The following is a 22,595-nucleotide window of genomic DNA, read 5'->3' on the forward strand; positions in this document are numbered from 1 at the left end:
AAGCCTGCTTCGGATTCTGTGTCTCCCTCTCTCTCTGTCCCTCACCTGCTCACTCTCTCCCTCTCTCAAAAATAAATAAAGATTTTTAAAAATTAGGAAAAAAAAAAAAAAAAGAAGAAGGTTTGTTATGTAGATTCCTCCAGCAGTGACTCTGGGCTGATAAGGGTCTACACTTGTCTCAGGCAATCAACTTCTCACCTTCCTGGTGGAGAGGGTAAGGGGACACCGCTACAAAGTTCTGTACTGCTTGTAGGCAGGTAGGGAGTGTGCAGAGCATTTCTTGTACCCTGCTTCTTCTCAACTGCCCTCAGTTCAAAATAATCCCTACACCAACATGGCATATTTTGGGGCGGCATACTCTGCTCCCCTTCAGCAAAGAAAGCAGACATCTCCCCAAACCTCCTGAAGTTTACGATCTAGTGAGTAACAAGTACACAGTCAATTACTCGTTTGCTGTTTGCTGTTTATTGTTCCAAAGCAGTTTCTCTTCTTTCATGCCACATGTAGCACTGTTTATTCAGTCATTTTCTGGTATTGATTGATCAAAAACACAGGGAAAGGATGCTAAATGATCTGAGAGACCATCAGTAACAACCACCTTTGTGACATTTTATTAAAAGGGGTTGCACACCAAGCAATATTTTTAAAAGGAAGAAATAAGGAAACAATGTGTCTTTTCTCATCCAATAGTTTTAAAAGGAAGAGATAAGGAAACAGTGTGACTGCTTTTTTCATCCATGTATTTTTTTAGGGGGAGGATATATTAATTTCCCACTGTGGCTGTTAACAAATTACCACAAACTTAGTGGCTTAAAACCGCAAAAACTTATGATCTTACAGTTCTGAAGGTCAGAAATCTGAAATGGGTGTCACTGGATGGAAATCCAGTGGCAACGGCCACAGAGGTATTGGCAACTGCCTCCAGAGGTCCTAGGAGACAATTCTTTTTTGTACCTTTTCCAACTACTAGAGGCTGCCTGCATTTCTTGGGGGGGATCCATAATCCACAAGAACACAAATCCTCAAGGAATTCATACACAGATTGCGAAAGCCTTTTGATTTCTACTAAAATTCGTTAGGAATCGAAGGGAGCAAACTTCATCATTGAAGGCTAGACATCAGAGCCACACAGATCCGATCTTCTCAACATACTTGTAACTAAAACAAAAGACTTGTTAGATTTAACAAAAATGGTATCTTACAGTGCTTGAGTTTGGGGAGGAGGCCCAAAGTGACACTTTGGCACTAAAGTGAGTCTAACCACTGGGAACTCTTCCAGAGAGAGAAACATGAAAGGTAAATACTGGTCGGATGACTGGTTAATCTACTAGGCAGCTCTTCCCAGGTATTGCTATACATCACTTGCAGCCGGAAAGCAGAGCTCATTCATGCAACATAAATCTCTGGATTATGGATGTGTTTGTGTGAGGGGTGCCTGACGACCCAGAGGTCACAGTCATCAGAGTGTCTTATAATCTAACACCATCTCTCTATCCCCTCGCATCCCCTCCTCTGGAAGAGGTGTCTGCACGCTGGGGGCTCGGAAGCTCTAATGTGTGGAACAGCCTGGACGCTTGCAGGGCAAAACAGCAAGCAGCAAATCCAGAAAAACTGACTTACATGTATTTCTTAAAAGCATTACTTAATTTTCGGTTTCCCAAGAAGATTTTAGATCAATTGCCATGTTTCACTTTCTGTTTCCCTTTGTTGCTAGTTGCTGCGTCCTGCATGTTGACTAGAGTACGTTCAAAAGACAACACACTACTGGTTTTACCAAGAATCCACCCAATCCAACAGTCTGTGAAAAAAGATCAATATTCAAATTCCATCTAGTAATTCTGGCACATTCAACACCCACTCAACAGCCAGACGTTTGTTTCTTCTCAATCCTGAAAATGTATATTCCTTTAAATTTTTCACAGATGGTTTTTGCCTTTCTGAATTTGAATTCCTAAACAATATAAGTAGATAGGCAGGATTTCCTTTCCCTTTAATGTTCACTTCTGTTTGCTTAGTTGCTATCGGTCTAAACCTTAATAAGCAAAGACGACCTTTTGGCCTGGATACGGATAAGAGAAAGGAAGGGAGAGAAGCAGGAACAAGGAAGGAAACATAATCCACGCACTGAAAATTTTTTCAAACACTGGAGCGCCATTAAATTTTTCTACATCCTTGGTGAGGAGGGTATTCTGGCTTTATTCTTCCACCCACAGCAAACTGTTCGGTACCTTTTCTAAAATGCAGCTTCCTTGAGGTACCTGGGTGGCTCAGTCAGTTGACTGTCACTCTGTCTCGGCTCAGGTCATGATCTCACTGATCGTGGGATCGAACCCCACTTGGGATTCTCTGTCTGCCTCTCTCACTCTTTCTCTCAAAATAAATAAACATTTTTAAAAAACAAAATAAGGGATGCCTGGGTGGCTCGGTTAAGTGTCAGACTCTTGATTTCGGTTCAGGTCATGATCTCAGGGTTCGTGAGATCAAGCTCCACATCACTCTCCGTGTTGACAGCACAGAGCCTGCTTGAGATTCTCTTTCTCACTCTGTCCCTCCCCTGCTCGCTCTCACTCTCTCTCTCAAAAATACATACATACATACACACATACATCCATAATAAATAAAATTAAAAAAAATAAAATGCAGCTTCCTGCCTAAGTTAAACATTACAGTAGCCTTCAGGCCCATGCCATTCTTCCTCTGATCTCATTTCTTAAGACCTCCCCCCTACCCTTACTGCTCCAGCCACACCATCCATTCATGGCAAATATGTTCCCACCTCCCTGGGGTTTGTACCTACTGCTTCCCCTGCCTGAACCATTCTTCCCTGGCCCCATAACCACTCTCTCCTTCACCTGCTTCAGATCTTTACTCAAATGTCACTAACCCAGTGAAATCTTTCTTCCCCACCATATTTATAACGGTGAAACGCCCTGCACTGTAACCCTCTCCATGCTTTTTCTCCATAGCACCATCTCACACACAATACTTCATTTGTTCTTTATTATCTTTATCTCCCACACTAGGAATGAAGTACGCGAAGGTAGATCCTTTGTCTGTTTTTTTCATTGCTGCATTGCCTGTGTCTTGGACAACATCTGCCTCTTAGCAGTTGTTCAATGCAGTTCACTGAATCCACGAAAGAATGACTGAAGTCACAGGGGGACAAAAATTTTAGTGTGTGGGTATTTGGCATTTTCGGCTCAGATTCCCGATACCACCCTGATCTTTATTAGAAGTTGTTAGGCGAAGCACGATTGGCAAGGGCACAGAAGGCAAGCACTGTCCTACAACTCCAGGGAGGGGTGTATAAATCTCTCCACAAAGTTATTAAGCAATAGCTATCAAATTTTAAAATGTGTATGCATTTTGACTCCCAAGTTTCTCTAACTTTACCCAATGGGTAGTGCACCTGTGTTGTTTGTTGAATCAAGACTTGAAGCAGAGTCTTCTTTCCGCTTAGGATGCAGAAAGACGAAAAGAGCAGCGCTGCTACCCTTGCAACAGAAATAACGCGGACCGATCTCCTGTCACTTTATTTAAAAAGGGGGGGGGGAGGGGACACGAGGACTCGGCAAGGCAGGCGAGAGCCCAGACCAAAGCCAGAGGCCCCGCTGCAAATACCACACCGAACCGCCCGGAGCCTCGCAAACCTCTCCCCGGCCCCACTCAGCTCTTGCAGAAGTTTCCGTTTCTTGGAGCTGGACTCCGCCGGGTCGGGAAGCTGAGACACCATCTACGTTCCATTTCCCGTTCGGATGCCGCCTTTACAAAATCCAACTCTTAGCCTCAGAGAGCGCGCAGCTGACGCCCGGAGGGAAGCGCACTCCCGCGCCGCCGGCACTTCCGCGCTCCCGTCCGCGCGCACTCCGCGCCCTCCCGCCTTGCACGCGCACACGCACCCGCGCACTCCGCGCTCCCCAGTCCGCACGCCCGCGCGCCCGCGCCCCCGCGCACTCCGCGCCCTCTCGCCCGCACTCCCGCGCCTGCCGGCGCACAGGAGCGCGCGCTCCGCAGCCGGGGCTCCACTTCTAGAGCAGAAAGCCCGAGGGGACTGCCGCCTGCCGGGACGGTCCGCAACCACCACGAGGTGAGGGTTTTCTCCGCTTCTGCTCCCAAACTCCGCGTAGGCCTTGGACTCCGTGGCCCGCGCAGCGCCGGGGCCCTTCCAGGGGCCGAGCCCCCGGCGCCCCGCACGGGCGTCGGGTTTAGGTTGCCCCCGCGAGCCCGGTCCCCGCCGAGGGAAGGGCAGCCCCAGTCCCGGGACGGGGAGGGGAGCCGGCGGACGCGACTCGTCACCGGGTCTGCTGCTTCTGCCCTGGTGCCTTTCTGACCTCGGGGTCTGAGTTCTTCCCTTCCCGGGAGCCACCGACTCCTGCTGGTCCGCCCAGTCGGCTATTTGGCGCGGATGCCTGAGGCTGTCTCCTTTACCAGCTGACGCGCGGGGCAGGGTGCTTCTCACCCGCTTTGGATCCCCAGGCTCCCGCAGCCTGCCCTGCGCCCGATCGGTGAACCTCCGTCCGCATTTAAATGAGTTGAGGGACGGGAGGCTAAAACCTTGTTCTAAGTCGTGACTCTGAACACCTCCTCGTTGGATGCCCAGAACATTTTGTAAACTCTGAGTCCGTTTCTTATTCGTAAAACTTAATGGCACCCAATCTTAGGACCGCGGAAAGAGTTCATTGCTTAGCCTGAAGAGTTTTGCAAATGTTGATTATTATTACGTGAAGTCGAAAAGGAAATTGAATAAGCGCCCCACTTCCAACAAGTTGAAGAAGGGAGGGAGTTCGGGGGGGGGGGGGTTGTGCCAGAAGAAAAAAGAAGGAAAAGGGGGTGCACTGTATGTGCAACAGGAGTGGACCCCACTGGGGACAACGAAAGACTGCTCCTTCCTGGCTAAAACTCAAAATTGCCTAAAGATAAATGTCGCCTCTTCAGACACAAGAGCCTCTCTCTGCCAGCTTCCCAGAGACAAAGTTTAAAGGTTAAGTAGACTGGGTTTAAAAGTAAAACTTATCATGGTATCCAGTTGTGTATAAATTCCACCGAGTCTGAGCGAAGCACTTCAGTGGCTGAGTGAACGTCCCTTTGAGATGTCACTGTCATGGCCACATTCCTATTGCCCGAGGCGGTCTCCTCAGCCTCCTTGGGCTGGGCCGGTGTGTAAATCTCTGGAGCAGAAGCGGATGTGCATTTCACTCTGCCCACGGGCAGGGGCCTGGTAAGCCCAGATCGCCATGGGTCTGGACAGGCTGTTAAGGGGAGGTCTTGCCCAAAATTTTGGTGACGTTGCACCAGAGAAAGGAACAACTAACTACCGAGGGATGATCATACCAGGTTTCCCAGCCAGGACCGTAAAAGACAGCCCAAACCCTGTATTCAAAATCCAAACACAGAGCCAGATAGAGCACATGCCAAGACACAAAGACAAGTGGGGTGGGGAGAATTGAAGTGGGGGGTGGGAGGTAGTTTGGAGCCATCAGCAGGAAGGGAGGGACTAGCAGGAACTCCTCATCAGGTATCCAGGTGCTTCTGATGCTAAGCCCAACCTCTGGGCTGGACACGTCAGAAGCTGCTAGTATGTGACTACACTGTCATTCATTCAACAAATATTTAGTGAGCTTCCATTATCTGCCTGGAATAATAACTAGATGCTGGGACACAGAGGTGCAAAAAGTAAGATCAAAACAAGGTCCCTATTTTCATAGGGCTTTTATTTAAATGGGGGAAATACACGTACAATAGATAAATGAGTAAATAATATAATTCAGAAAGTGAACAGAGCTGTAAGGAAAATAAGTGTAATGGGCTAAGAGAGTGACCTAGAACAGAGGGGGCTATTTTGGATGGTTCTGCCTCAGGCACCCTCTGGGGTAGGGAATATTTGAGCGGAGTTACAGGAAAGAGCTAGGCATGCAAAGATTTAGAAGCAGAGCATCCCGAGTAAAAACAACAGGTATAAAAGTCCTTGAACTTGATGGGTTCGAGATAGGAAGAAAAGTCAAAATGTCTAAAATGACAGTGAATGTGGAGGACAGTAGGAGGGAAAAGGTCGGATGGGTAGGCAAGGCCAGGTCCTTTAGGGACTTGTAGGACCTGGCAAGGGCTGGATTAATATCTAAGGGTGTTGGGTAGCCATTGGGAGATTGTAAGTGGGAGACTTACATTTTCAAAAATATACTAGGGCTGTATTGGGGAATCAAGACCAGAAGGAAGCAGGGAGACCAGATTTTTGCCCCAGCTCAAAGGAAAGGTGATTGTGGTTCAGAGGAAGAAAACAGCAGTGGAAGTGGAGAGAAGTGGATGGATTTGAGATGTGACAGAATTAACAGAACTTCGTACTGGAATGGATGAGGGGTTGGGAGAGGAGGAATAGAGGGATCAAAGATTACTCCTAGGTTATTTGGCCTGTGGAACTAAGAGGTGCCAAACAAGATGGGGAAGACAGGAGGTACAGGATCAAGGCGCCCAGGTTTCTGTATTGCATGTGTGTATTTGAGATGCCAACTGAACTTCTTTTTTTTTTATGTTGATTTATTTTTTGAGAGAGAGAGACAGAGAGAAACAGAACATGAGTGGGGGAGGGGCAGAGAGAGAGGAGATACAGAATCCGAAGCAGGCTCCAGGCTCTGAGCTGACAGCACAGAGCCCCACGCCGGGCTCGAACTCACCAACTGCGAGATTATGACCTGAGCCCAAGTCGGCCACCCAACTGACCGAGCCACCCACGTGCCCCAAGGTGAATTTTAAATACATTGCATGTATCCTATATTTTAAAGCAAACTATTCTGGGGCGCCTGGGTGGCTCAGTCGGTTAAGCGTCCGACTTCGGCTCAGGTCATGGTCTCTCAGTCTGTGAGTTCGAGCCCCGCGTCGGGCTCTGTGCTGATAGCTCAGAGCCTGGAGCCTGTTTCAGATTCTGTGTCTCCCTCTCTCTGACCCTCCCCCATTCATGCTCTGTCTCTCTCTGTCTCAAAAATAAATAAACGTTAAAAAAAATAAATAAAAAAAAAATAAATAAAAAATAAAGCAAACTATTCTAAAAAAAAAAAAAAACCACCTCCAATTTTTATGGTAAAAAGAGGTAGTTTAACAGTATTGAGCTTTGAGTCAGGCAGAGCTAGGTTTGATTCTGAGCTCAGCCACGTTAGAGCTGAGTAACCTCGGACATGTAATATAAACTCTGTCCCCTACTCCTCATCCACAAAACTGTGAAAATAATAAAATTGCATAAAAATTAAATGTAATTTGTAAGTGCCTGGCGCACTGCCTGGCGTGCAGTAAGCTAGTGATGCATGGCAACTTCAGGTTTCCTTGTTTGTGGAGTTCTCCTCTGATTTCAGACAGTCTATTATAAATAGTGTAACATTTACACCATTGAGCCAAATCTGCAATGAGCCCAGCTCGTGTGTATAAGGTTGTTTTTTTCAAATCCATCTTTATTTGCCATCTAATTTAGTTCTTCACCTTGAATAAAATGGCAGAGAATTTTAAGTTAAAGGAGAGCTCTAACCTGGTGTGTGGGAGCTCTTTTATTCCATTAAAGTCCGACAGGCCGAGTGTCTCCAGTGTCCTGTCTCACACAGGAGCCGCTGGTCATATACAGTTATTTAATTAAAAATAAACGAAATTTAAAATCCAGTTCCTCACGCATCCTAGCCACATTTCAAGTGATCATGGTCACTTGTGGCTAGTGTCCATCATATTGCAGAGCATGGATAAGAACATTTCCATCATGGCAAGAATTTCTGTGGGCAAGCTCTGGCTAGAACCTATAGTCACTAAAGTGTGGGACCTGTATATTGGTGTGTATGTATATACACGGAAAGTGAGAATAAGCATAAAAAAATATATAAAATTGAAATTAATTGCAGATTAACTTAAATGTGTACTAAAGATAATATTAAGTCACTAAGGATTAAATTTAGTTTCTATAAAAGTTGGAAAACTGTTCATGGAATAGTATATTTGGTTGTAAATATGAAATGGTTTTATCTGTCCAATTACTACTACTCGTTGTGCCACTAATCCAGTTCTCGAACTCTTCTGTCACTTTTGGCTAATTAAGGCAGCCCCTTCACAATTCCTAAAGACTTGGTCGATTCACTGTAAAGCCTCAGTCTCTTATTTGATTCAAAGCACTCTTCTCCTGCTATGCAGGACAGGAAAATGAGAAAATACTATACTGTAGGGTGACTGGCAAGGCAGGGGTGCAGTGTTAGCTAGAGTGGTCAGAGATACCCCTCTTGGAAGACCTCACATTTGAGCCAAGACCAGAGTCATGAGAGTGAGTAATCCCTAGACCTCTCTTAGGAAGAGTTCAGAGACTGAGGGTGTAAAAAGCAGGTGCAAATGCCCTGAGGATACAGACCTGGCAGAGGAAAGAAACTTTTTTAAAGGCCAGTATGACTGGAGGGCAATGAAGGAGAGGAGATTGTACAAAATGAGGCTATAGAAGTAGACACAGGACAGATGAAGAAAGGCATGGCGACCGCGGTTAGGAGTCTGAGTCTGGAGATAAAGGTGTATTAACATTGTATAGCTTCACTTCTGCTTCATGTTCCATCTTTCTCGCAGTTATCCCCACCTCTCTCCTACAAGCGTCATTTTCTCCCTTGATACTGGATCATCCCCACGGGCATGTCATTAAGTCATTAAAAATTTCATGATTAAAAATGTTTTTGACAGTTCCGCCAACCCCCCTCCAGATGTAGCTCTATTTGTCTATTCCCTTAATAGTAAAATTCCTTGAAAGGAGTGACCTCTGTTGCCCGTATCCACTATTCCACCTCCCATTGTCCACCCCCCCCGCCCAACTAGTAATGTGTTCATCCCTACCTTTTTAGTAAAATGCTCATCAGGGTCCCCCACAGCTTTGCTCCAGCCCAGTGATCTCTTCTCTGTCCTCAATCACTCAACTTCTTAGAGTCATTGTACATATCGAACATCCATCTCTCCTTCCTGAAATAAATATTTCTTCCTTAGGCTTCCATAATATCATGGATTTTTTTTCCTTTTTTCCTTTTCCCTTTTTTTAAATCTACTTCACCCATCCCCTCACCCACCTCCCCTCTGGCAACACCAGTTTGTTCTCTGTATTTAAGAGTCTGGTTTTGGGGGGCACCTGGGTGGCTTAGTCAGTTGAGTGTCCAACGCTTGATATTGCCTTAGATCATGATCTCGCGGTCATGGGATTGAGGCCCACATCAGGCTTCATGCTGACTGGGGAGCCTGCTTGAGATTCTCTGTCTCCTTCTCTCTTTCCCCTTCCCCCACTCGTGCATGCGTTGCTCTCTCTGTCTGTCTCAAAATAAATAAACATTTTAAAAAAGAGTCTTTTTTTTTGTTCATTTGTTTCTTAAATTCCACATATGAGTGAAATCGTATGGTATTTGTCTGTCTCTGACTTATTTTACTTAGCATTATACTCTCTAGGTCCACCCATGTTGTTGCAAATGGCAAGATTGCATCCTTTTTTTATGGATGAGTGATATTCCATTGTATATGTATCCACATCTTCTTTATCCATTCATCTATCAATGGACACTTGGGCTGCTTCCATAATTTGGCTAATGTAAATGATGCTATGATGCTGTGATATATATATATATATATATATATTACATATTTTATATATATATATATATAATATATATATAAATTTATTGTTTTGTTTTTTGTTTTATCTTGTTTTTTAGTAGGCTCCATGCCCAGTGCAGAGCCCAACAGCCCAACACAGGGCCTGAACTCACAACCCTGAGATCAAGACCTGAGCTGAGATCAAGAGTTGGACGCTCAACAGACTGAGCCACCAGGTGCCCCCAGAGGGACATCTTTTAGGCCTGTATCAAACATTATCATTTCCATACTTAAAAATCTCCCTGTAATGGCTTCCCATTAGAATTATTGTAAAATTAATATTCCTTGTCATGGACTGTAAGCCTGCACCTTCTGTTCCTGCTACTGCCATGCCTCACCTTCCACTTAACCCTTCTTCCTTCTGTCCCCTGAACACTCCAAGTCTGTTCCCACATCAGGGCCTTTGCACTTGCTGGTCCCTCAGCCCCAACCAGGGTTTCTCAACCTCAGCATGATTGACATTTTGGGCTGGATAATTCACGGTGACTGGGACCTACCCGTGCACTGCAGGATAGTTAGCAGCATCCCTGGTCTTGACCCACCCAGTGTGACAACCAGACTGTCTCCAGACATTACCAAATGTCTCCAGGGAGCAAAAGCACCCTGGTAGAGAAGCAGTGGCTTAGACCATTCTGCCCTCAGATCTTCTATGACTGCCTCTGTTCCACTGTTGGGATCTGATTATTTCAATTGCCCCTTTTTACAAGGGCTATTTCTTCACAATCATAACTAAAGTACCTCCCCCCGCCTCCAACCACCACCTCTTAATACCATGACTCTGATTATTTTTTTCTTTTTAACACTTATCACTATCTGGAATTATACTTTCCATTTGTTTCCATATTGATTTGTTTCCATGTTTCTTTTCTTTCAACTCCTTTTGTTCCCTCTTCTTCCAGAATGAAATTGCCATGAGGAAAGGGCCTTTTTCTAACTTACTCGCTCACTACTATATCTGGGATACAACTGGGATACTGCCTGGCCTGTGTGACATGAGGTGGTCAACAAATGTTTTGATGGAAATATTACTGTAGTTCCCATAAACATTTATACAAATAGGTTTATATTTTACATACAAGAGGGTGGGGATCCCGTGTGCAACAGAAACAGAAATACACACATGTAAGCAGGGAACTTCTCTGTTTGAGAGAAGATTTAAGGAATTTTTTTTTTCTGCGAATTTCTTAATTATGGCCAGTAGTAGATGTAGAATGTCTTTCTTGACTGTCTCACCACCACCATCAGCAAAACAAACAAGTAAAACTAGGAATATTACTCAGGATTTCATCAGTTGCAGACAGTAGAAACCTAATTCAAACCAGCTTAAACAAAGGAGAGAGAGCTATGTCTTTAAGTAAACAGAAGTTCAGGGGTAGACAGGGTGATCCAGGCAAGACTCTTTAGTCACTGGCATAAGCCGTCTGTCCTTCCTCCTGTCTGAGCTCTGCTTTCTGCTGTGTTAGATCCCTTCTCAGGTAGGCTGTCCCTAAGTCTGGAAAGATGGCCATTAGCAGCTCCAAGCTTATATTCTACCAGCTTACACTTTTCAGAAGGAAGAGACTTAGTTTCACTAAAATTATATATATATTAAAATATATATATGAACTAATATATATTAATATATATTTAAATTATATATTAATCATATATTAAGTATTACAATTAATTGTATTAATTATAATTACATGTTGCATATATTAATTATACCGATTAATACTAATTATATATAATACTAATTTTATATATTATTATATTGTATTAATATTAATTACATATAATATTATATATTTAAGTTTATTTATCTATTATTGAGAGAGAAAGCGAGCACCAGCTGGCGAGGGCAGAGAGACAGGGAGACGCAGAATCCGAAGCAGGGTCCAGGCTCCGAGCTGTCAGCACAGAGCCCAACATGGGGCTTGACCTCACCAACTGTGAGATCATGACCTGAAGTCAGATGCTTAACAGACTAAGCTACCTAGGCGCCCCTCAGCAAAATTATATTTTAACTGGACTACCTCTGAGTGGATCACTGGGACCAGGGAACGGCTGGACTATCTTGTGCCTTCCCAGATTGGAGTGAATGGTGGATGGCCCATCTCAAATCACATGGACTGAGAGTAGAGGGAGAGCATGTTCCAGAAAGGAAAACCAAGAGAAGGGGTCCTCACCAAGCCAGAGCCACAGATGTCCACAGCACTGGACTGTGTGCACTTCCTGGGTCACTTTCACAGACCTTGGTTGGAATGCTAAGCTGTAACTGACCAGTGACTTATAACGTAAGCTCTCCATGAGCAGAGCTGTGTCTCACTCAGGGTTACATCCCCAGGGTTATTGACGAGATCTCGCACAGAGAAGGCTGTCCCTAATGAATAAGTATTTCCTAGCCCTTCCTTTCCTCTTCCTCTTCCTAGTTTCTGAGATCATGTTTCCAATGGGCTCTGCAGAGTTACACTGTGCGTTGTACGAAGGGAGCTCAGCAAATATTTATGAAGTGAATATTGAGGGAGCTGATGAGTTAATAATAGGTCTTAGTCTTTATTGTTGCCCACAACCCGAGAGGCCAGAGGGTTGTGGGATTTGACAGCAAAACCTACACATTACCCACGCTCCTTTTGTCCTTTCCCGATCTTTCTTTTTTAAAAAAAAATTTTTTTTAATGTTTATTTATTTTTGAGAGAGAGACAGAATGTGAGTGGGTTAGGGGCAAAGAGAGAGGGAGACACAGAATCTGAAGCAGGCTCCAGGCTCCAAGCTGTCAGCACAGAGCCCAACGCTGGGCTTGAACTCACAAGCTGTGAGATCATGACCTGAGCCAAAGTCGGAGGCTCAACCGACTGAGCCACCCAGGTGCCCCTCCCCATCTTTCTTGAACTCTCTGCTGCTCTCCTTGTTATCTATCTCAAATCATGCTTTCCTCATCTCTTGGTATACCTGTTCTTGTCTGTTTCTGGGCCTTTCTCTCCCTGGGGTTTCCCACCCCGCCCCACCTGCTCTCCCTCGCTTTCTTCCTTCCTCCTCAAAAATGATACATTGATATGGCTTCTGTGTCTCCTCCAGTGAACTTTTCTTATTTCTCACATATTCTTCTCTCCCTTCCTACTCATAATGCAGAAATGGAATTTTTATATTCGTTACTGTTTATAGATCTATTATTTTTAATTTTCAAGGCTGTTAGACAAAACATTTAAATTCCTCTCTGATTGATTGATTGATTGATTTTGAGACAGAGACAGAACACGAGCAGGGGAGGGGCAGAGAGAGAAGGAGACACATAATTTGAAGCAGGCTCCAGGCTCTGGGCTGTCAGCACAGAGCCCAACACAGGGCTCAAATTTGTGAACCACAAGATCATGACCTGAGCCAAAGTCAGATGCTTAACCGACTGAGCCACCCAGGCGTCCCTAAATTTGTCTCTGTAGGGGCGCCTGAGTAGCTCAGTTGGTTGAGTGTCCAACTTCAGCTTAGTCATGATCTCATGATGTGTGAGTTTGGGCCCCAAGTCAGGCTCACTGCTGTCAGGGCAGAGCCTGCTTCAGATCCTCTGTCTGTTTCTGTCTCTGTCTCTGTCTCTGTCTCTCTGTCCCTCCCCCTCTTATGCTCTCTCTCTCTCTCTCTCAAAAATAAACATTTAAAAAATCATAATCATAATCATAAATTCCTCTCTGTAAAAATATGCCCAGTACTGACGTGTGGGTGGCTTAGTTGGTTACACATCCGACTCTTGATTTCAGCTCAGGTCATGAGTTTGAGCCCTGCGTTGGGCTCTGCACTAACAGTGCGGAGCCTGCTAGGGATTCTCTCTCCCCTCTCTCTCTGCCCTTCCCTGGCTCTTGCTCTCTCTCAAAAATAAAGTTAAAACAAAAAAAATAGGTGGTACCTGGGGGCTAGTGACTGCCAAAAGGAAATTGATACCCTGTGATGCAGAAAACCCTGCTGTCTTTCAGAACTGGCTTTGCAATGAGAATTTAATGAAATATTTCTAGAATGTAACTGGACCCAGAGGAAACCAATATAAAGTTACAGGGGCCCAGTGTTTCAACTATAAATTCCAGTAGAAGACTGGTTTGGTTGCTAAGCAGAGAACAGTGTTAGAGGTTTAAACAATGATTCAGTTCTTCAAAAATTTAAAAACGACTTTATCTTTGACAGTGAAATGCCTAAGGACCCCCTGAAGGCCATTCTGTTAGAGTTGGAATGTCACTTTACATGGAATTTACTTAAGGAAGACATTCTGTTTGATGTGGAAAATACAATCGGGCAGCAGCTTGAGTTTCTTACCACAGAATCCAGACTCACTCTTTACAACCTATTGGCCTATGTGAAACACCTAAAAGGGCAAAATGAAGATGCCCTGGCGTGCTTGGAACAAGCAGAAGACATAACCTGGAGAGAACACCCGGACAAAGAAGAAATACGGCGTCTGGTCACTTGGGGAAACTATGCCTGGGTGTACTATCACATGGACCAGCTTAAGGAGGCACAGAGGCATGTAGACAAGATAGGGGCTGTCTGCAAGAAACGGTCCAGTCCTTCTGACTACAAGTTGGAGAGTCCTGAGATTGAATGTGAAAAAGGGTGGGCATTCTTGAAATTTGGGGGAAAGTATTACCAGAAGGCTAAAGCGGCTTTTGAGAAGGCTCTGGAAGCGGAACCTGACAATCCAGAATTCAGCATTGGCTACGCCATCACGGTGTATCGGCTGGATGACGGTAACAGAGGAGGGCCTGCAAGGAGCTTGTCTCTGGGCCCGCTGAGGAAGGCTGTCACCCTGAACCCAGATAATGCCTACATGAAGGTTTTACTGGCGCTGAAGCTTCAAGATGTACATGCAGAAGCTGAAGGGGAAAGGCACATTGAAGAAATCCTGGACCAGATAGCTTCCCAACCTTACGTCCTTCGTTATGCAGCCAAATTCTACAGGAGAAAAAAATCCTTGGACGAAGCTCTTGGACTTTTGAAAAAGGGCTTGAAGGCGACGCCCACGTCCTCGTTCCTGCATCACCAGATGGGACTCTGCTATAGGGCACAAATGATCCAGATCAAGAAGGACACGTGCAACAGGCCTAAAGGGGAGGATAAACTGAGAGTCGACAGGCTTATTGCGATGGCTCTCTCTCATTTCAAAGCAGCTGTGGAACGAGACTCCACATTTGCGTTTGCCTACACGGACCTGGCCAACATGTACGCTGAGGGAGGCCAGTATAGCAAGGCTGAAGACGTTTTCCAGAAAGCCCTTCACCTGGAGAACATAACTGATGATCACAGACATCAGATCCACTATTACTATGGCCGCTTTCAAGAATTTCACTGTAAATCAGAAAGTACTGCCATCCACCAGTATGTAGAGGCCTTGAAGCTTAGAGACCGGTCACTCCTCCGGACCAAACTAACAAGTGCTCTGAAGAAATTGGCTGTCAAGAGACTTAGTCACGATGCTTCAGATGTGCAGAGTTTATGTGCCCTGGGGTTTGTTTACAAGCTGGAGGGAGAAAAGAGGCAAGCTGCTGAGTTCTATGCTCGGGCCCAGGGGGTAGACCCAGAAAATGCAGAGTCCCTTGCTGCTCTCTGTGAGCTCAGACTTTGTATTTAAATACACACTCTAGGAAATTACTTTGAAGATTTTCTCCTCATTGTGGGTTCAAGTATTCTTGTTCATTGTTTTAATCTATTGTTAATTGTAGAGCCGATTTTTATTGAATGTTTACTGTGTAGCAGGCATCATGCTAAATATGAATCTTTCACTGTTTTTTTTTTTCTAATGAAAATAGTGTAATCCATTTGGCAACAAAAACATTCCAGATGTTGTTACCTTTCAAAAATGGGAGGGCTGTTATGACTTTACACCTCGATCTCTGCTATTTATAATAATTTTCTGATAAATTTTTTGTCAGATTTCACATATTGCTCACTTATGCAACAAGCATAATCTTGCCGTAAGCCTTTGACCCCTAGGTCAAGAACGGACTTTCGGCAAAATGGAAAATTCTGTTAGTTAAGCTCTTAACTGTGTAGCTTGCCAAAGATGGATCCTATCCAGTTCTGACTCTGAGGAAGGTATTGAACCATGAGCCCGCTAGTCACTTAAAGAATCCTCTTTGTTGAAAGAAAAAGTTCTGAACAGTAAAAAGTCTGCTGTCTGTGATGACCTCAATGAAAGGAGAAAAAAACTAGAACAGGGGAAAAAAGATTTCTTTAAATACAGAATTTTAGGGACCCTTGAGAAATGAGAAGTATTCTCTTCCAAAATGCTCATTACGCAATTAGAAATAGTTGTGAGGAAAAAAGTGAACAATGGAAAATCCTTAGTCTCGAGTTTCTCCGGTCTTTTTTTTTTTTAATTTTTTTTTTCAACGTTTATTTATTTTTGGGACAGAGAGAGACAGAGCATGAACGGGCGAGGGGCAGAGAGAGAGGGAGACACAGAATCGGAAACAGGCTCCAGGCTCTGAGCCATCAGCCCAGAGCCTGACGCGGGGCTCGAACTCACGGACCGCGAGATCGTGACCTGGCTGAAGTCGGACGCTTAACCGACTTCGCCACCCAGGCGCCCCTCTCCGGTCTTTCAACTGGAAAGTAAACCTTATCTAAATGGAATTAACTTCATTCCAACTAAAATTGCAGAAGTTTTAGGTTAAAATCATTGCGCAGATTGAGGAATTATGGGAGAAATGATAATTAAATGGATGCACTAGATATCCCCATTCTACATCCATAGATTGCCAAGTTTTGGTGATTAAGTTTTGGGTCTGGGCTGGGTGGGGTCTTGTTCCCCCAGTTTCCAGCCTGTGGTTAACTGTTCAAGCATTCCAAAGTTACTTCTGTGTGGCTCTTTTGCCTGAAGTTTTCAGATTGACATGTTTTCCTGTAGATCGTGCAGGAGTAGTTAAGCCCTGCTTTCCGTTTGAATATCCACCTCGAAGGGTCTACTACTCAAGGACTCTGACCCCAGGGATGCTTTTTACAATGGGATGCTACTGAAAGTGGCTTCTTTTATGTTGTTTCTTTGATTATCATACACAATTGTATCTACCACCAGTGTTAGTGGAAAAGCGTGCGGTGCGATTTGATTCTCCATACTGCCACTGCCTTAAGACTGCCATGAATTTGTGTGTTATTTCTACTTGTTACTATTTTTATTTTTTTAATTAAACTTTCTGTTATGGTTTTGATGGGTTTGATTATTATAAAAGTGGTGAATTCTCACTGTAAAATTTCAAATAAACAGAAGCATATGAATTTACAAGTAAGAGCACTTCCCTCACTCTAACCCAGTTCCACACCCCCATGGTAACCTGTTAACAATTTAATATGTATCCTTCCAGATATTTTTCTATGCATATTCAGACACGCATCCATACTGCAGTGTATTTCGCGAATTAAATTTTTTTAAATGTTTGTTTTACTTAAGTCTCTGCTGTGTTTATTTTGCTCATTTCATATGTTTATTCAGGAAGGAAGAACAGGGAAGGGAAGGATCTTTACTCAGGTATTTCAGAAACTCAGGACTGAAGTCCTAACCTGTCAGAAGAAGCATTTGTCACACTTTGCATCAAATATTTTGCAGCAAGTCATTTTCTCTCACTGGGAATAATGTTGTAATCAAGCTTATGTTCCCAAATAGGGACTCCACATGCAATTAAATACAATTATGATATCAAAATAACAGTAAGTATCTGTATTTAAATATTAGACTTTAATGTCTATTAAAGGACTTTAAAATTTACTAGATATTAGAACCTTGAAGAATTGGCTCACATGATTACAGAGGCCGAAGACCATAATCACGGGTCACTGTCCACAAGCTGCAGACCCAGGAGAGCCAATGCTGTAATTCCAGTCTGGGCCAAAGGCCCGAGAGCTGGAGGGACAATGCCATAGGCTGAGGTCCAAGTCTGAGGGCCCGAGAACCAGGAAGGCCGATGTACAGGCTCCAGTCTAAGGGGAGGAGAAGACACATGTCCAGCTCACACAGCCAGGCAGACAGAATTCACACTCCCTCTGCCTTCTTGTTGTACTCAGACCCTCACCAGACCGGGTGGTGCCCAGCCAACACTGGGGAAGACAGTCTGCTTTACCCCTGCCTCCTGAGTCAGATGCTGGTCACAGACACACCCAGAACTGACGTTAGACTCGAAGTCTGGGCCTCCCACAGCCCGGGCAGATTGACACACAAACTTAACCTGTAACTGCATCCCAGGGCGCGGTGCCTGGCAGGTGCACATCACAGTGACCATGTCTATTTTCTCCACAGTGAGGTCAACAAGAATTCTCTGGAAAAAATCCTCCCACAGCTGAAATGCCATTTCACCTGGAACTTACTTAAAAAAGATGGTGTCTCGCGTGATCTAGAAGACAGAGTGTGTAACCAGATTGAATTCGTAAACGCTGAGTTCAAAGCTACAATGTACAACTTTTTGGCCTACATAAAACACTTAAATGGTCACAACGAGGCCGCCCTGGAGTGCCTACAGCAAGCTGAGGAGCTGGTCCAGCGAGAACACTCTGATCAAGCAGAAATCAGAAGGCTGGTCACCTGGGGAAACTATGCCTGGGTCTACTATCACCTGGGCAGACTCACAGATGCTCAGATGTATGTGGACAAGGTGAAACAAGTATTCGGGAAGCTTCCAAATCAGTACAGTACTGAGTGGCCGCTGGGTTCTTCAGTGACCAAAGCTGCCAGGGTCCTCTGCAGAGCAGGTCACTGGGAACTGTGGATGCCACCCCAGTGTGTTGACACTGGTGGCTCCCGCTCATCCTTGTTCCAAGCCATCTGTGTAGGTCCCAGCTTCCCAGGCTCTGGGTGGGGCAGAACCAAAGCAGGCCCTTTGCCCGGTGCCACAAAAGGGCTCAGAAACCCAGTGTTCACTTGCCTCTTCCTTTCCCAGCTGGAACCCTTTGTGGCTGGAAGTTGCCTCTTGGCACTGGGCAGCGCCAGCTGGCATGGGCAGGATCAGGGGCAGAAGGAAGCTGTCCTCCTTCTGTTTTTGAAGTTATTCTCAGGGTTTTTGTTCCACTGTTGCTGAAGTTTGTTAAGTGGACTCCTGAGCTCTCCCGGAGCTGTTTTGTTCATGGATAGGTGTCTTAATGTTGAGCTTAAATGGGGGAGGCAGCATCTCCTACCTCACCATCTTGGTGACATCACTCTCCAACAGAGTTTTGTGTTTCATTTTCAAATAACTCCTAATCAGCTACAAGACTGTCTGACTCATAACTGATTGATAAATATATTTAGAACTTGCTTATTTTTTTTTTTCCATCTTACAACAGCCCCGTAAACTAGTTACTGCTGTCATTCACTTTTTAGTGAGGGAGAAACCAAGGATTTCAGTGGTCAAGTCACCTGTCTAGACTCACAAATGTGTTGAGCGGTAGAGACTGGCCATGTATGCAGACCAGACTGACTCCAAAGTCCATGCTCTTCAACAGTGTTTCACTACACTGCTCCTATCGGACAGCCTTTAACAATCCTCCTCAGTCACATTCATGGGCCTTGTATCCTGGCATATGCAGCTGAGGAAGAGACCTTCTGGAAGCAAGGACCATAGAGTGTACTGCATATAGGGAGCTTTCCTTACAGAAAGTAACAAAGGCGATCCCAGCTCATCCTCTGCACCATGCCATTCCTCCTCCTCTCCCCACACCCTTCCCTCCACCTTGAAAACCATGGACATCTGGCACAGCCTATCCTCAAGGGCCTTTCTTTGAAGGCAAGTCCCCAGCAGGCTCAAAACTACACACATTAATACACCCACTTGAGAAGCATTTGGAGAAATCTTGAACCCTACCCACTGCAATCCAATTACAACTCTTTGTCCCTCTGACTACCAAATTCCACAGAACCCAAAGGGCACAAACTTCCTTTCCAGTTCTCTGTCTAGAACCAGGTCTCCCAAGGATAAGAGCTGGAGCCTCATGCCTCAGCCCCCTCTGGAGTCTGGAGACAACACGGAAGTGCACGTGCACAGAGCCACGAGCTATGCCTTCCCTTCCCTGGGTCATCAGACATCATTATTTACAGTTCTGGACTCGGTGCCCATTAGCCTCTATGGCCCTTCCTTTAGAACTGCCCCAAACAATCTCTTCTCCCAGGAGGTGCTGTTTCTACAATCTCTAAGGAGAGGGTTTAGAAGTGGGCTTTAATTACAGCCTGTGTCTATACTGACATAAAACTACCACAAATAAATGTATATCACAAATATATCCATATCATTTATGATCATAAAATATTTAAGAAAAACTAAAAACAGAGGCCAACAATTTAAAAATGTCATATCCATGATCATCAAAACCTCTCAGAGTTAACTTTAAGTGCAAACTCTGACATTTTTATAAAGAGCATGATGCTTTGTGACTATCTCTTTACTGAATAGTACACAGTGAAGATCTTTATTAAATATATTTTAACAATATAAAATTCCTCCCTTACGTCCATGATAATATAGCCAAGAGGTTTACATGCTCAAAGAAAGAAAAGATATAGGTATAAATAAGAAATGTGCAGTCTACATGAAGGAAACTATTGAACTTCAGTGCATAATAGTTTAACAGATTTTATGTTTACCGCCCATATTGTAATGAATACATACTTGTGTGTACTTGTATTTGTATGTATTCCTAATTGAAATATAAAATTTAAACTATAAAAGTTCAAAAATCATGTTTCATAATTTTAATGTTGACAATGCATGACACCAGCTGCAGACAAAATTTACTTAAAAGTTTGAACTTACGAAATCTTGATCTCAATAATCTTTCTGTAGACAAATTTTAGAGGGCACTCCAAAAAAAATGAGAAGGGTATCATATTAATGTGGAATAATATATTAAAAAATGAAAAAAGTCAGTATGTATAGTTCTCATTGTTGCTGTAAACAGAGATAAAAGATATTATTACAAAGAGCACATAAATCAAGAAACTATTGTACTACTCTTTTATGACCGTTACAGAGTAAGCACCTCAATTAAAACCAGGCCTAGGAACCAAAGGCACTTCAGGTCCTACAGATACCAGTGCCCTGAGCCCTTGGGGAGGGGGGCAGTGGGGGAAGGGTGGGCAGTCAATGGCCAAATCAATCCTCTTACTCCCCCTGCTGGCTTGCCTGTGCTGGTAAGAGGTATGAGTAAGGCCTTTGAGCTCTACTCCGGAGGATCTCTGGGCTCTGGGGTCCAGGAGCACAAGACCTCTCCCCCAAACTCAATTACTGACCACCTTCCCCACATATGGCTGCCCCGGGAACCCCAAAATATAGACCCTGGGTCCATCCGCCGCTTATCTTTTTGCACAGACCCAGCCCAATGTAAAACAGTAAAACTAGAAATTTACAAAACAAATAATTTTTTTATGGTTCATAAAAAGTGTCCTTATGGCTAAGGACATGAGCCAACACAAAGAAAGAAATTGAAGATGATAAGTCAATAAATAGTATTAAATTGCTCAATGTCTCTAGAAAACCTTATATCATATAAGGCTGGGAAAAATTGTAAAAGAATAGGATCCATGGTGGGAATAGGTTTAGAAAACTCACATTTTCAAACTTTGGATGGATCTGAAATTCATACAGCCTTTCTGGAGTCAAGTTCATCAGCACTGAAAATGAACTTACCTTTTAATCCAGACATTACACTCTTAGAAAGAAATTCAAAGAAGAAAACTTGGAGGAGTGTAGAAAGGTATATGCCCCAAGGTGCTCCTCCACAGGTTATTTATAATAAAAATACTGGAAACCACCTAAGCGAGTATTCAATAGATTGTAGGTAAAACGGTACTGATCCATAAGACAGAATCCTGGGCAGTCATTAAACATGATCACATAAAGGCAGAAAAACATGGAAAAATGTTAATCACATGTTGTGAAATGAAATGTTATATATAATATATATGTTATCCTAGTAATTGTGACAGAGAGAGAGAGAGAGAGAGTGTGCGTGCATATTTCCTAAAAGAACACTGAAATAGAAGAAAGCAAACCGAACACCAGAGACAAAGCCACAACCCACCTATGGATGACAAGAGAGCAGTATTATTTTTTCACTAATTTTCCCATATAAGTAAAATTGAAGAACACGTTTCAGAGAATGTAAGTCTGTGACTCCTGTGGTATATGAAAGTCATTTTATTTATGTTTTCTGAGCATACTATTTTTCTCATTACCTACTAAACTAACAGCATGCTATTTCCATAGTATTTGCTCTTCTAAAGTTACTGTGGTTCAGATGTTTTTCATCACAACCACTAACATCAGCAGTTTTAAAACTTTTGGATACATTTTATAGGAATTTTAAAATGTTTTAAACTATAATAATATAGAATATCTGCACAAATCACCAAATCATATGCCAAAAAACTCCAAAAAACATAAATAATAGTTGTTCATCCATAGGCTATTAAAAATTACATGGTTTATTTCTCTTTCGGAGCAATTACAAAATACAGCTTGCAAATCGCTGGGCATGACAGCTTTAAAGTTGTCTAATTCCAGGCAACAACGTATTATTTGGAAACGCATAAACACTTTTGCTTGCAATGTAGGATTTTAATATTTTGACAGTGTTTCTGATTTGCAAAAGTCAAATGCCCTTCAGATTCTGGTTTATTATAAATTCTGTGTAGGTAAACAAACATGGATTACAATGCATGGAAAAAGTCCTAGGATACATGCTGGACTGAAAAATGATAGTTATTTTAGGGGAGGCAACTGTTTAGGAGAGGATGGGGGTGAAGGCTACTCATCTGTTATATTCCAAAGAATACTCATGCCCTTTCCCCCCAACATGGGCAGATGGTAAGGACCATCAGCATAGGAGCGCCCAGTCACAGGAAGACTAAGGAAGTCCCACAACTCATGGACACTAGACACGGCTGCCATGCTTCTCCAAGTTCCTTTTCTAGTTTAAAGAATGTGGTCAGAGACCCAATAGAGCAGGATACATCTTCACTAGGGGCTGGAGTTCAAGTA

At 43.8% G+C, this 22,595-nt stretch overlaps 1 protein-coding gene across 5 annotated transcripts; it reads left to right on the top strand.

Annotated features, from left to right (window-relative positions):
* The first annotated feature begins 3,939 nt into the window (after window positions 1-3,939).
* LOC112851509 (interferon-induced protein with tetratricopeptide repeats 5-like) lies at window positions 3,940-15,836 on the top strand. 5 transcript variants are annotated; one of them, XM_086679568.1, is made up of 3 exons: window positions 3,949-4,087; window positions 9,696-9,812; window positions 13,786-15,836. In XM_086679568.1, the coding sequence occupies exon 3, from the start codon at window positions 13,790-13,792 to the stop codon at window positions 15,224-15,226; it is 1,437 nt and encodes a 478-aa protein (XP_086535694.1). In that variant the 5' UTR covers window positions 3,949-4,087; window positions 9,696-9,812; window positions 13,786-13,789; the 3' UTR covers window positions 15,227-15,836. The 5 variants fall into 5 exon arrangements, with proteins under 5 accessions (XP_086535697.1, XP_086535694.1, XP_086535696.1 ...); XM_086679570.1 differs by having other exon boundaries at window positions 3,975-4,087; window positions 9,699-9,812; XM_086679569.1 differs by lacking the exon at window positions 3,949-4,087 and adding an exon at window positions 5,121-5,218.
* Window positions 15,837-22,595: the final 6,759 nt, after the last annotated feature.

This window comes from Puma concolor, chromosome D2, assembly GCF_028749965.1.
Source record: "Puma concolor isolate L17-30 chromosome D2, mPumCon1.1.hap2, whole genome shotgun sequence".
Lineage (NCBI taxonomy): Eukaryota > Metazoa > Chordata > Mammalia > Carnivora > Felidae > Puma > Puma concolor.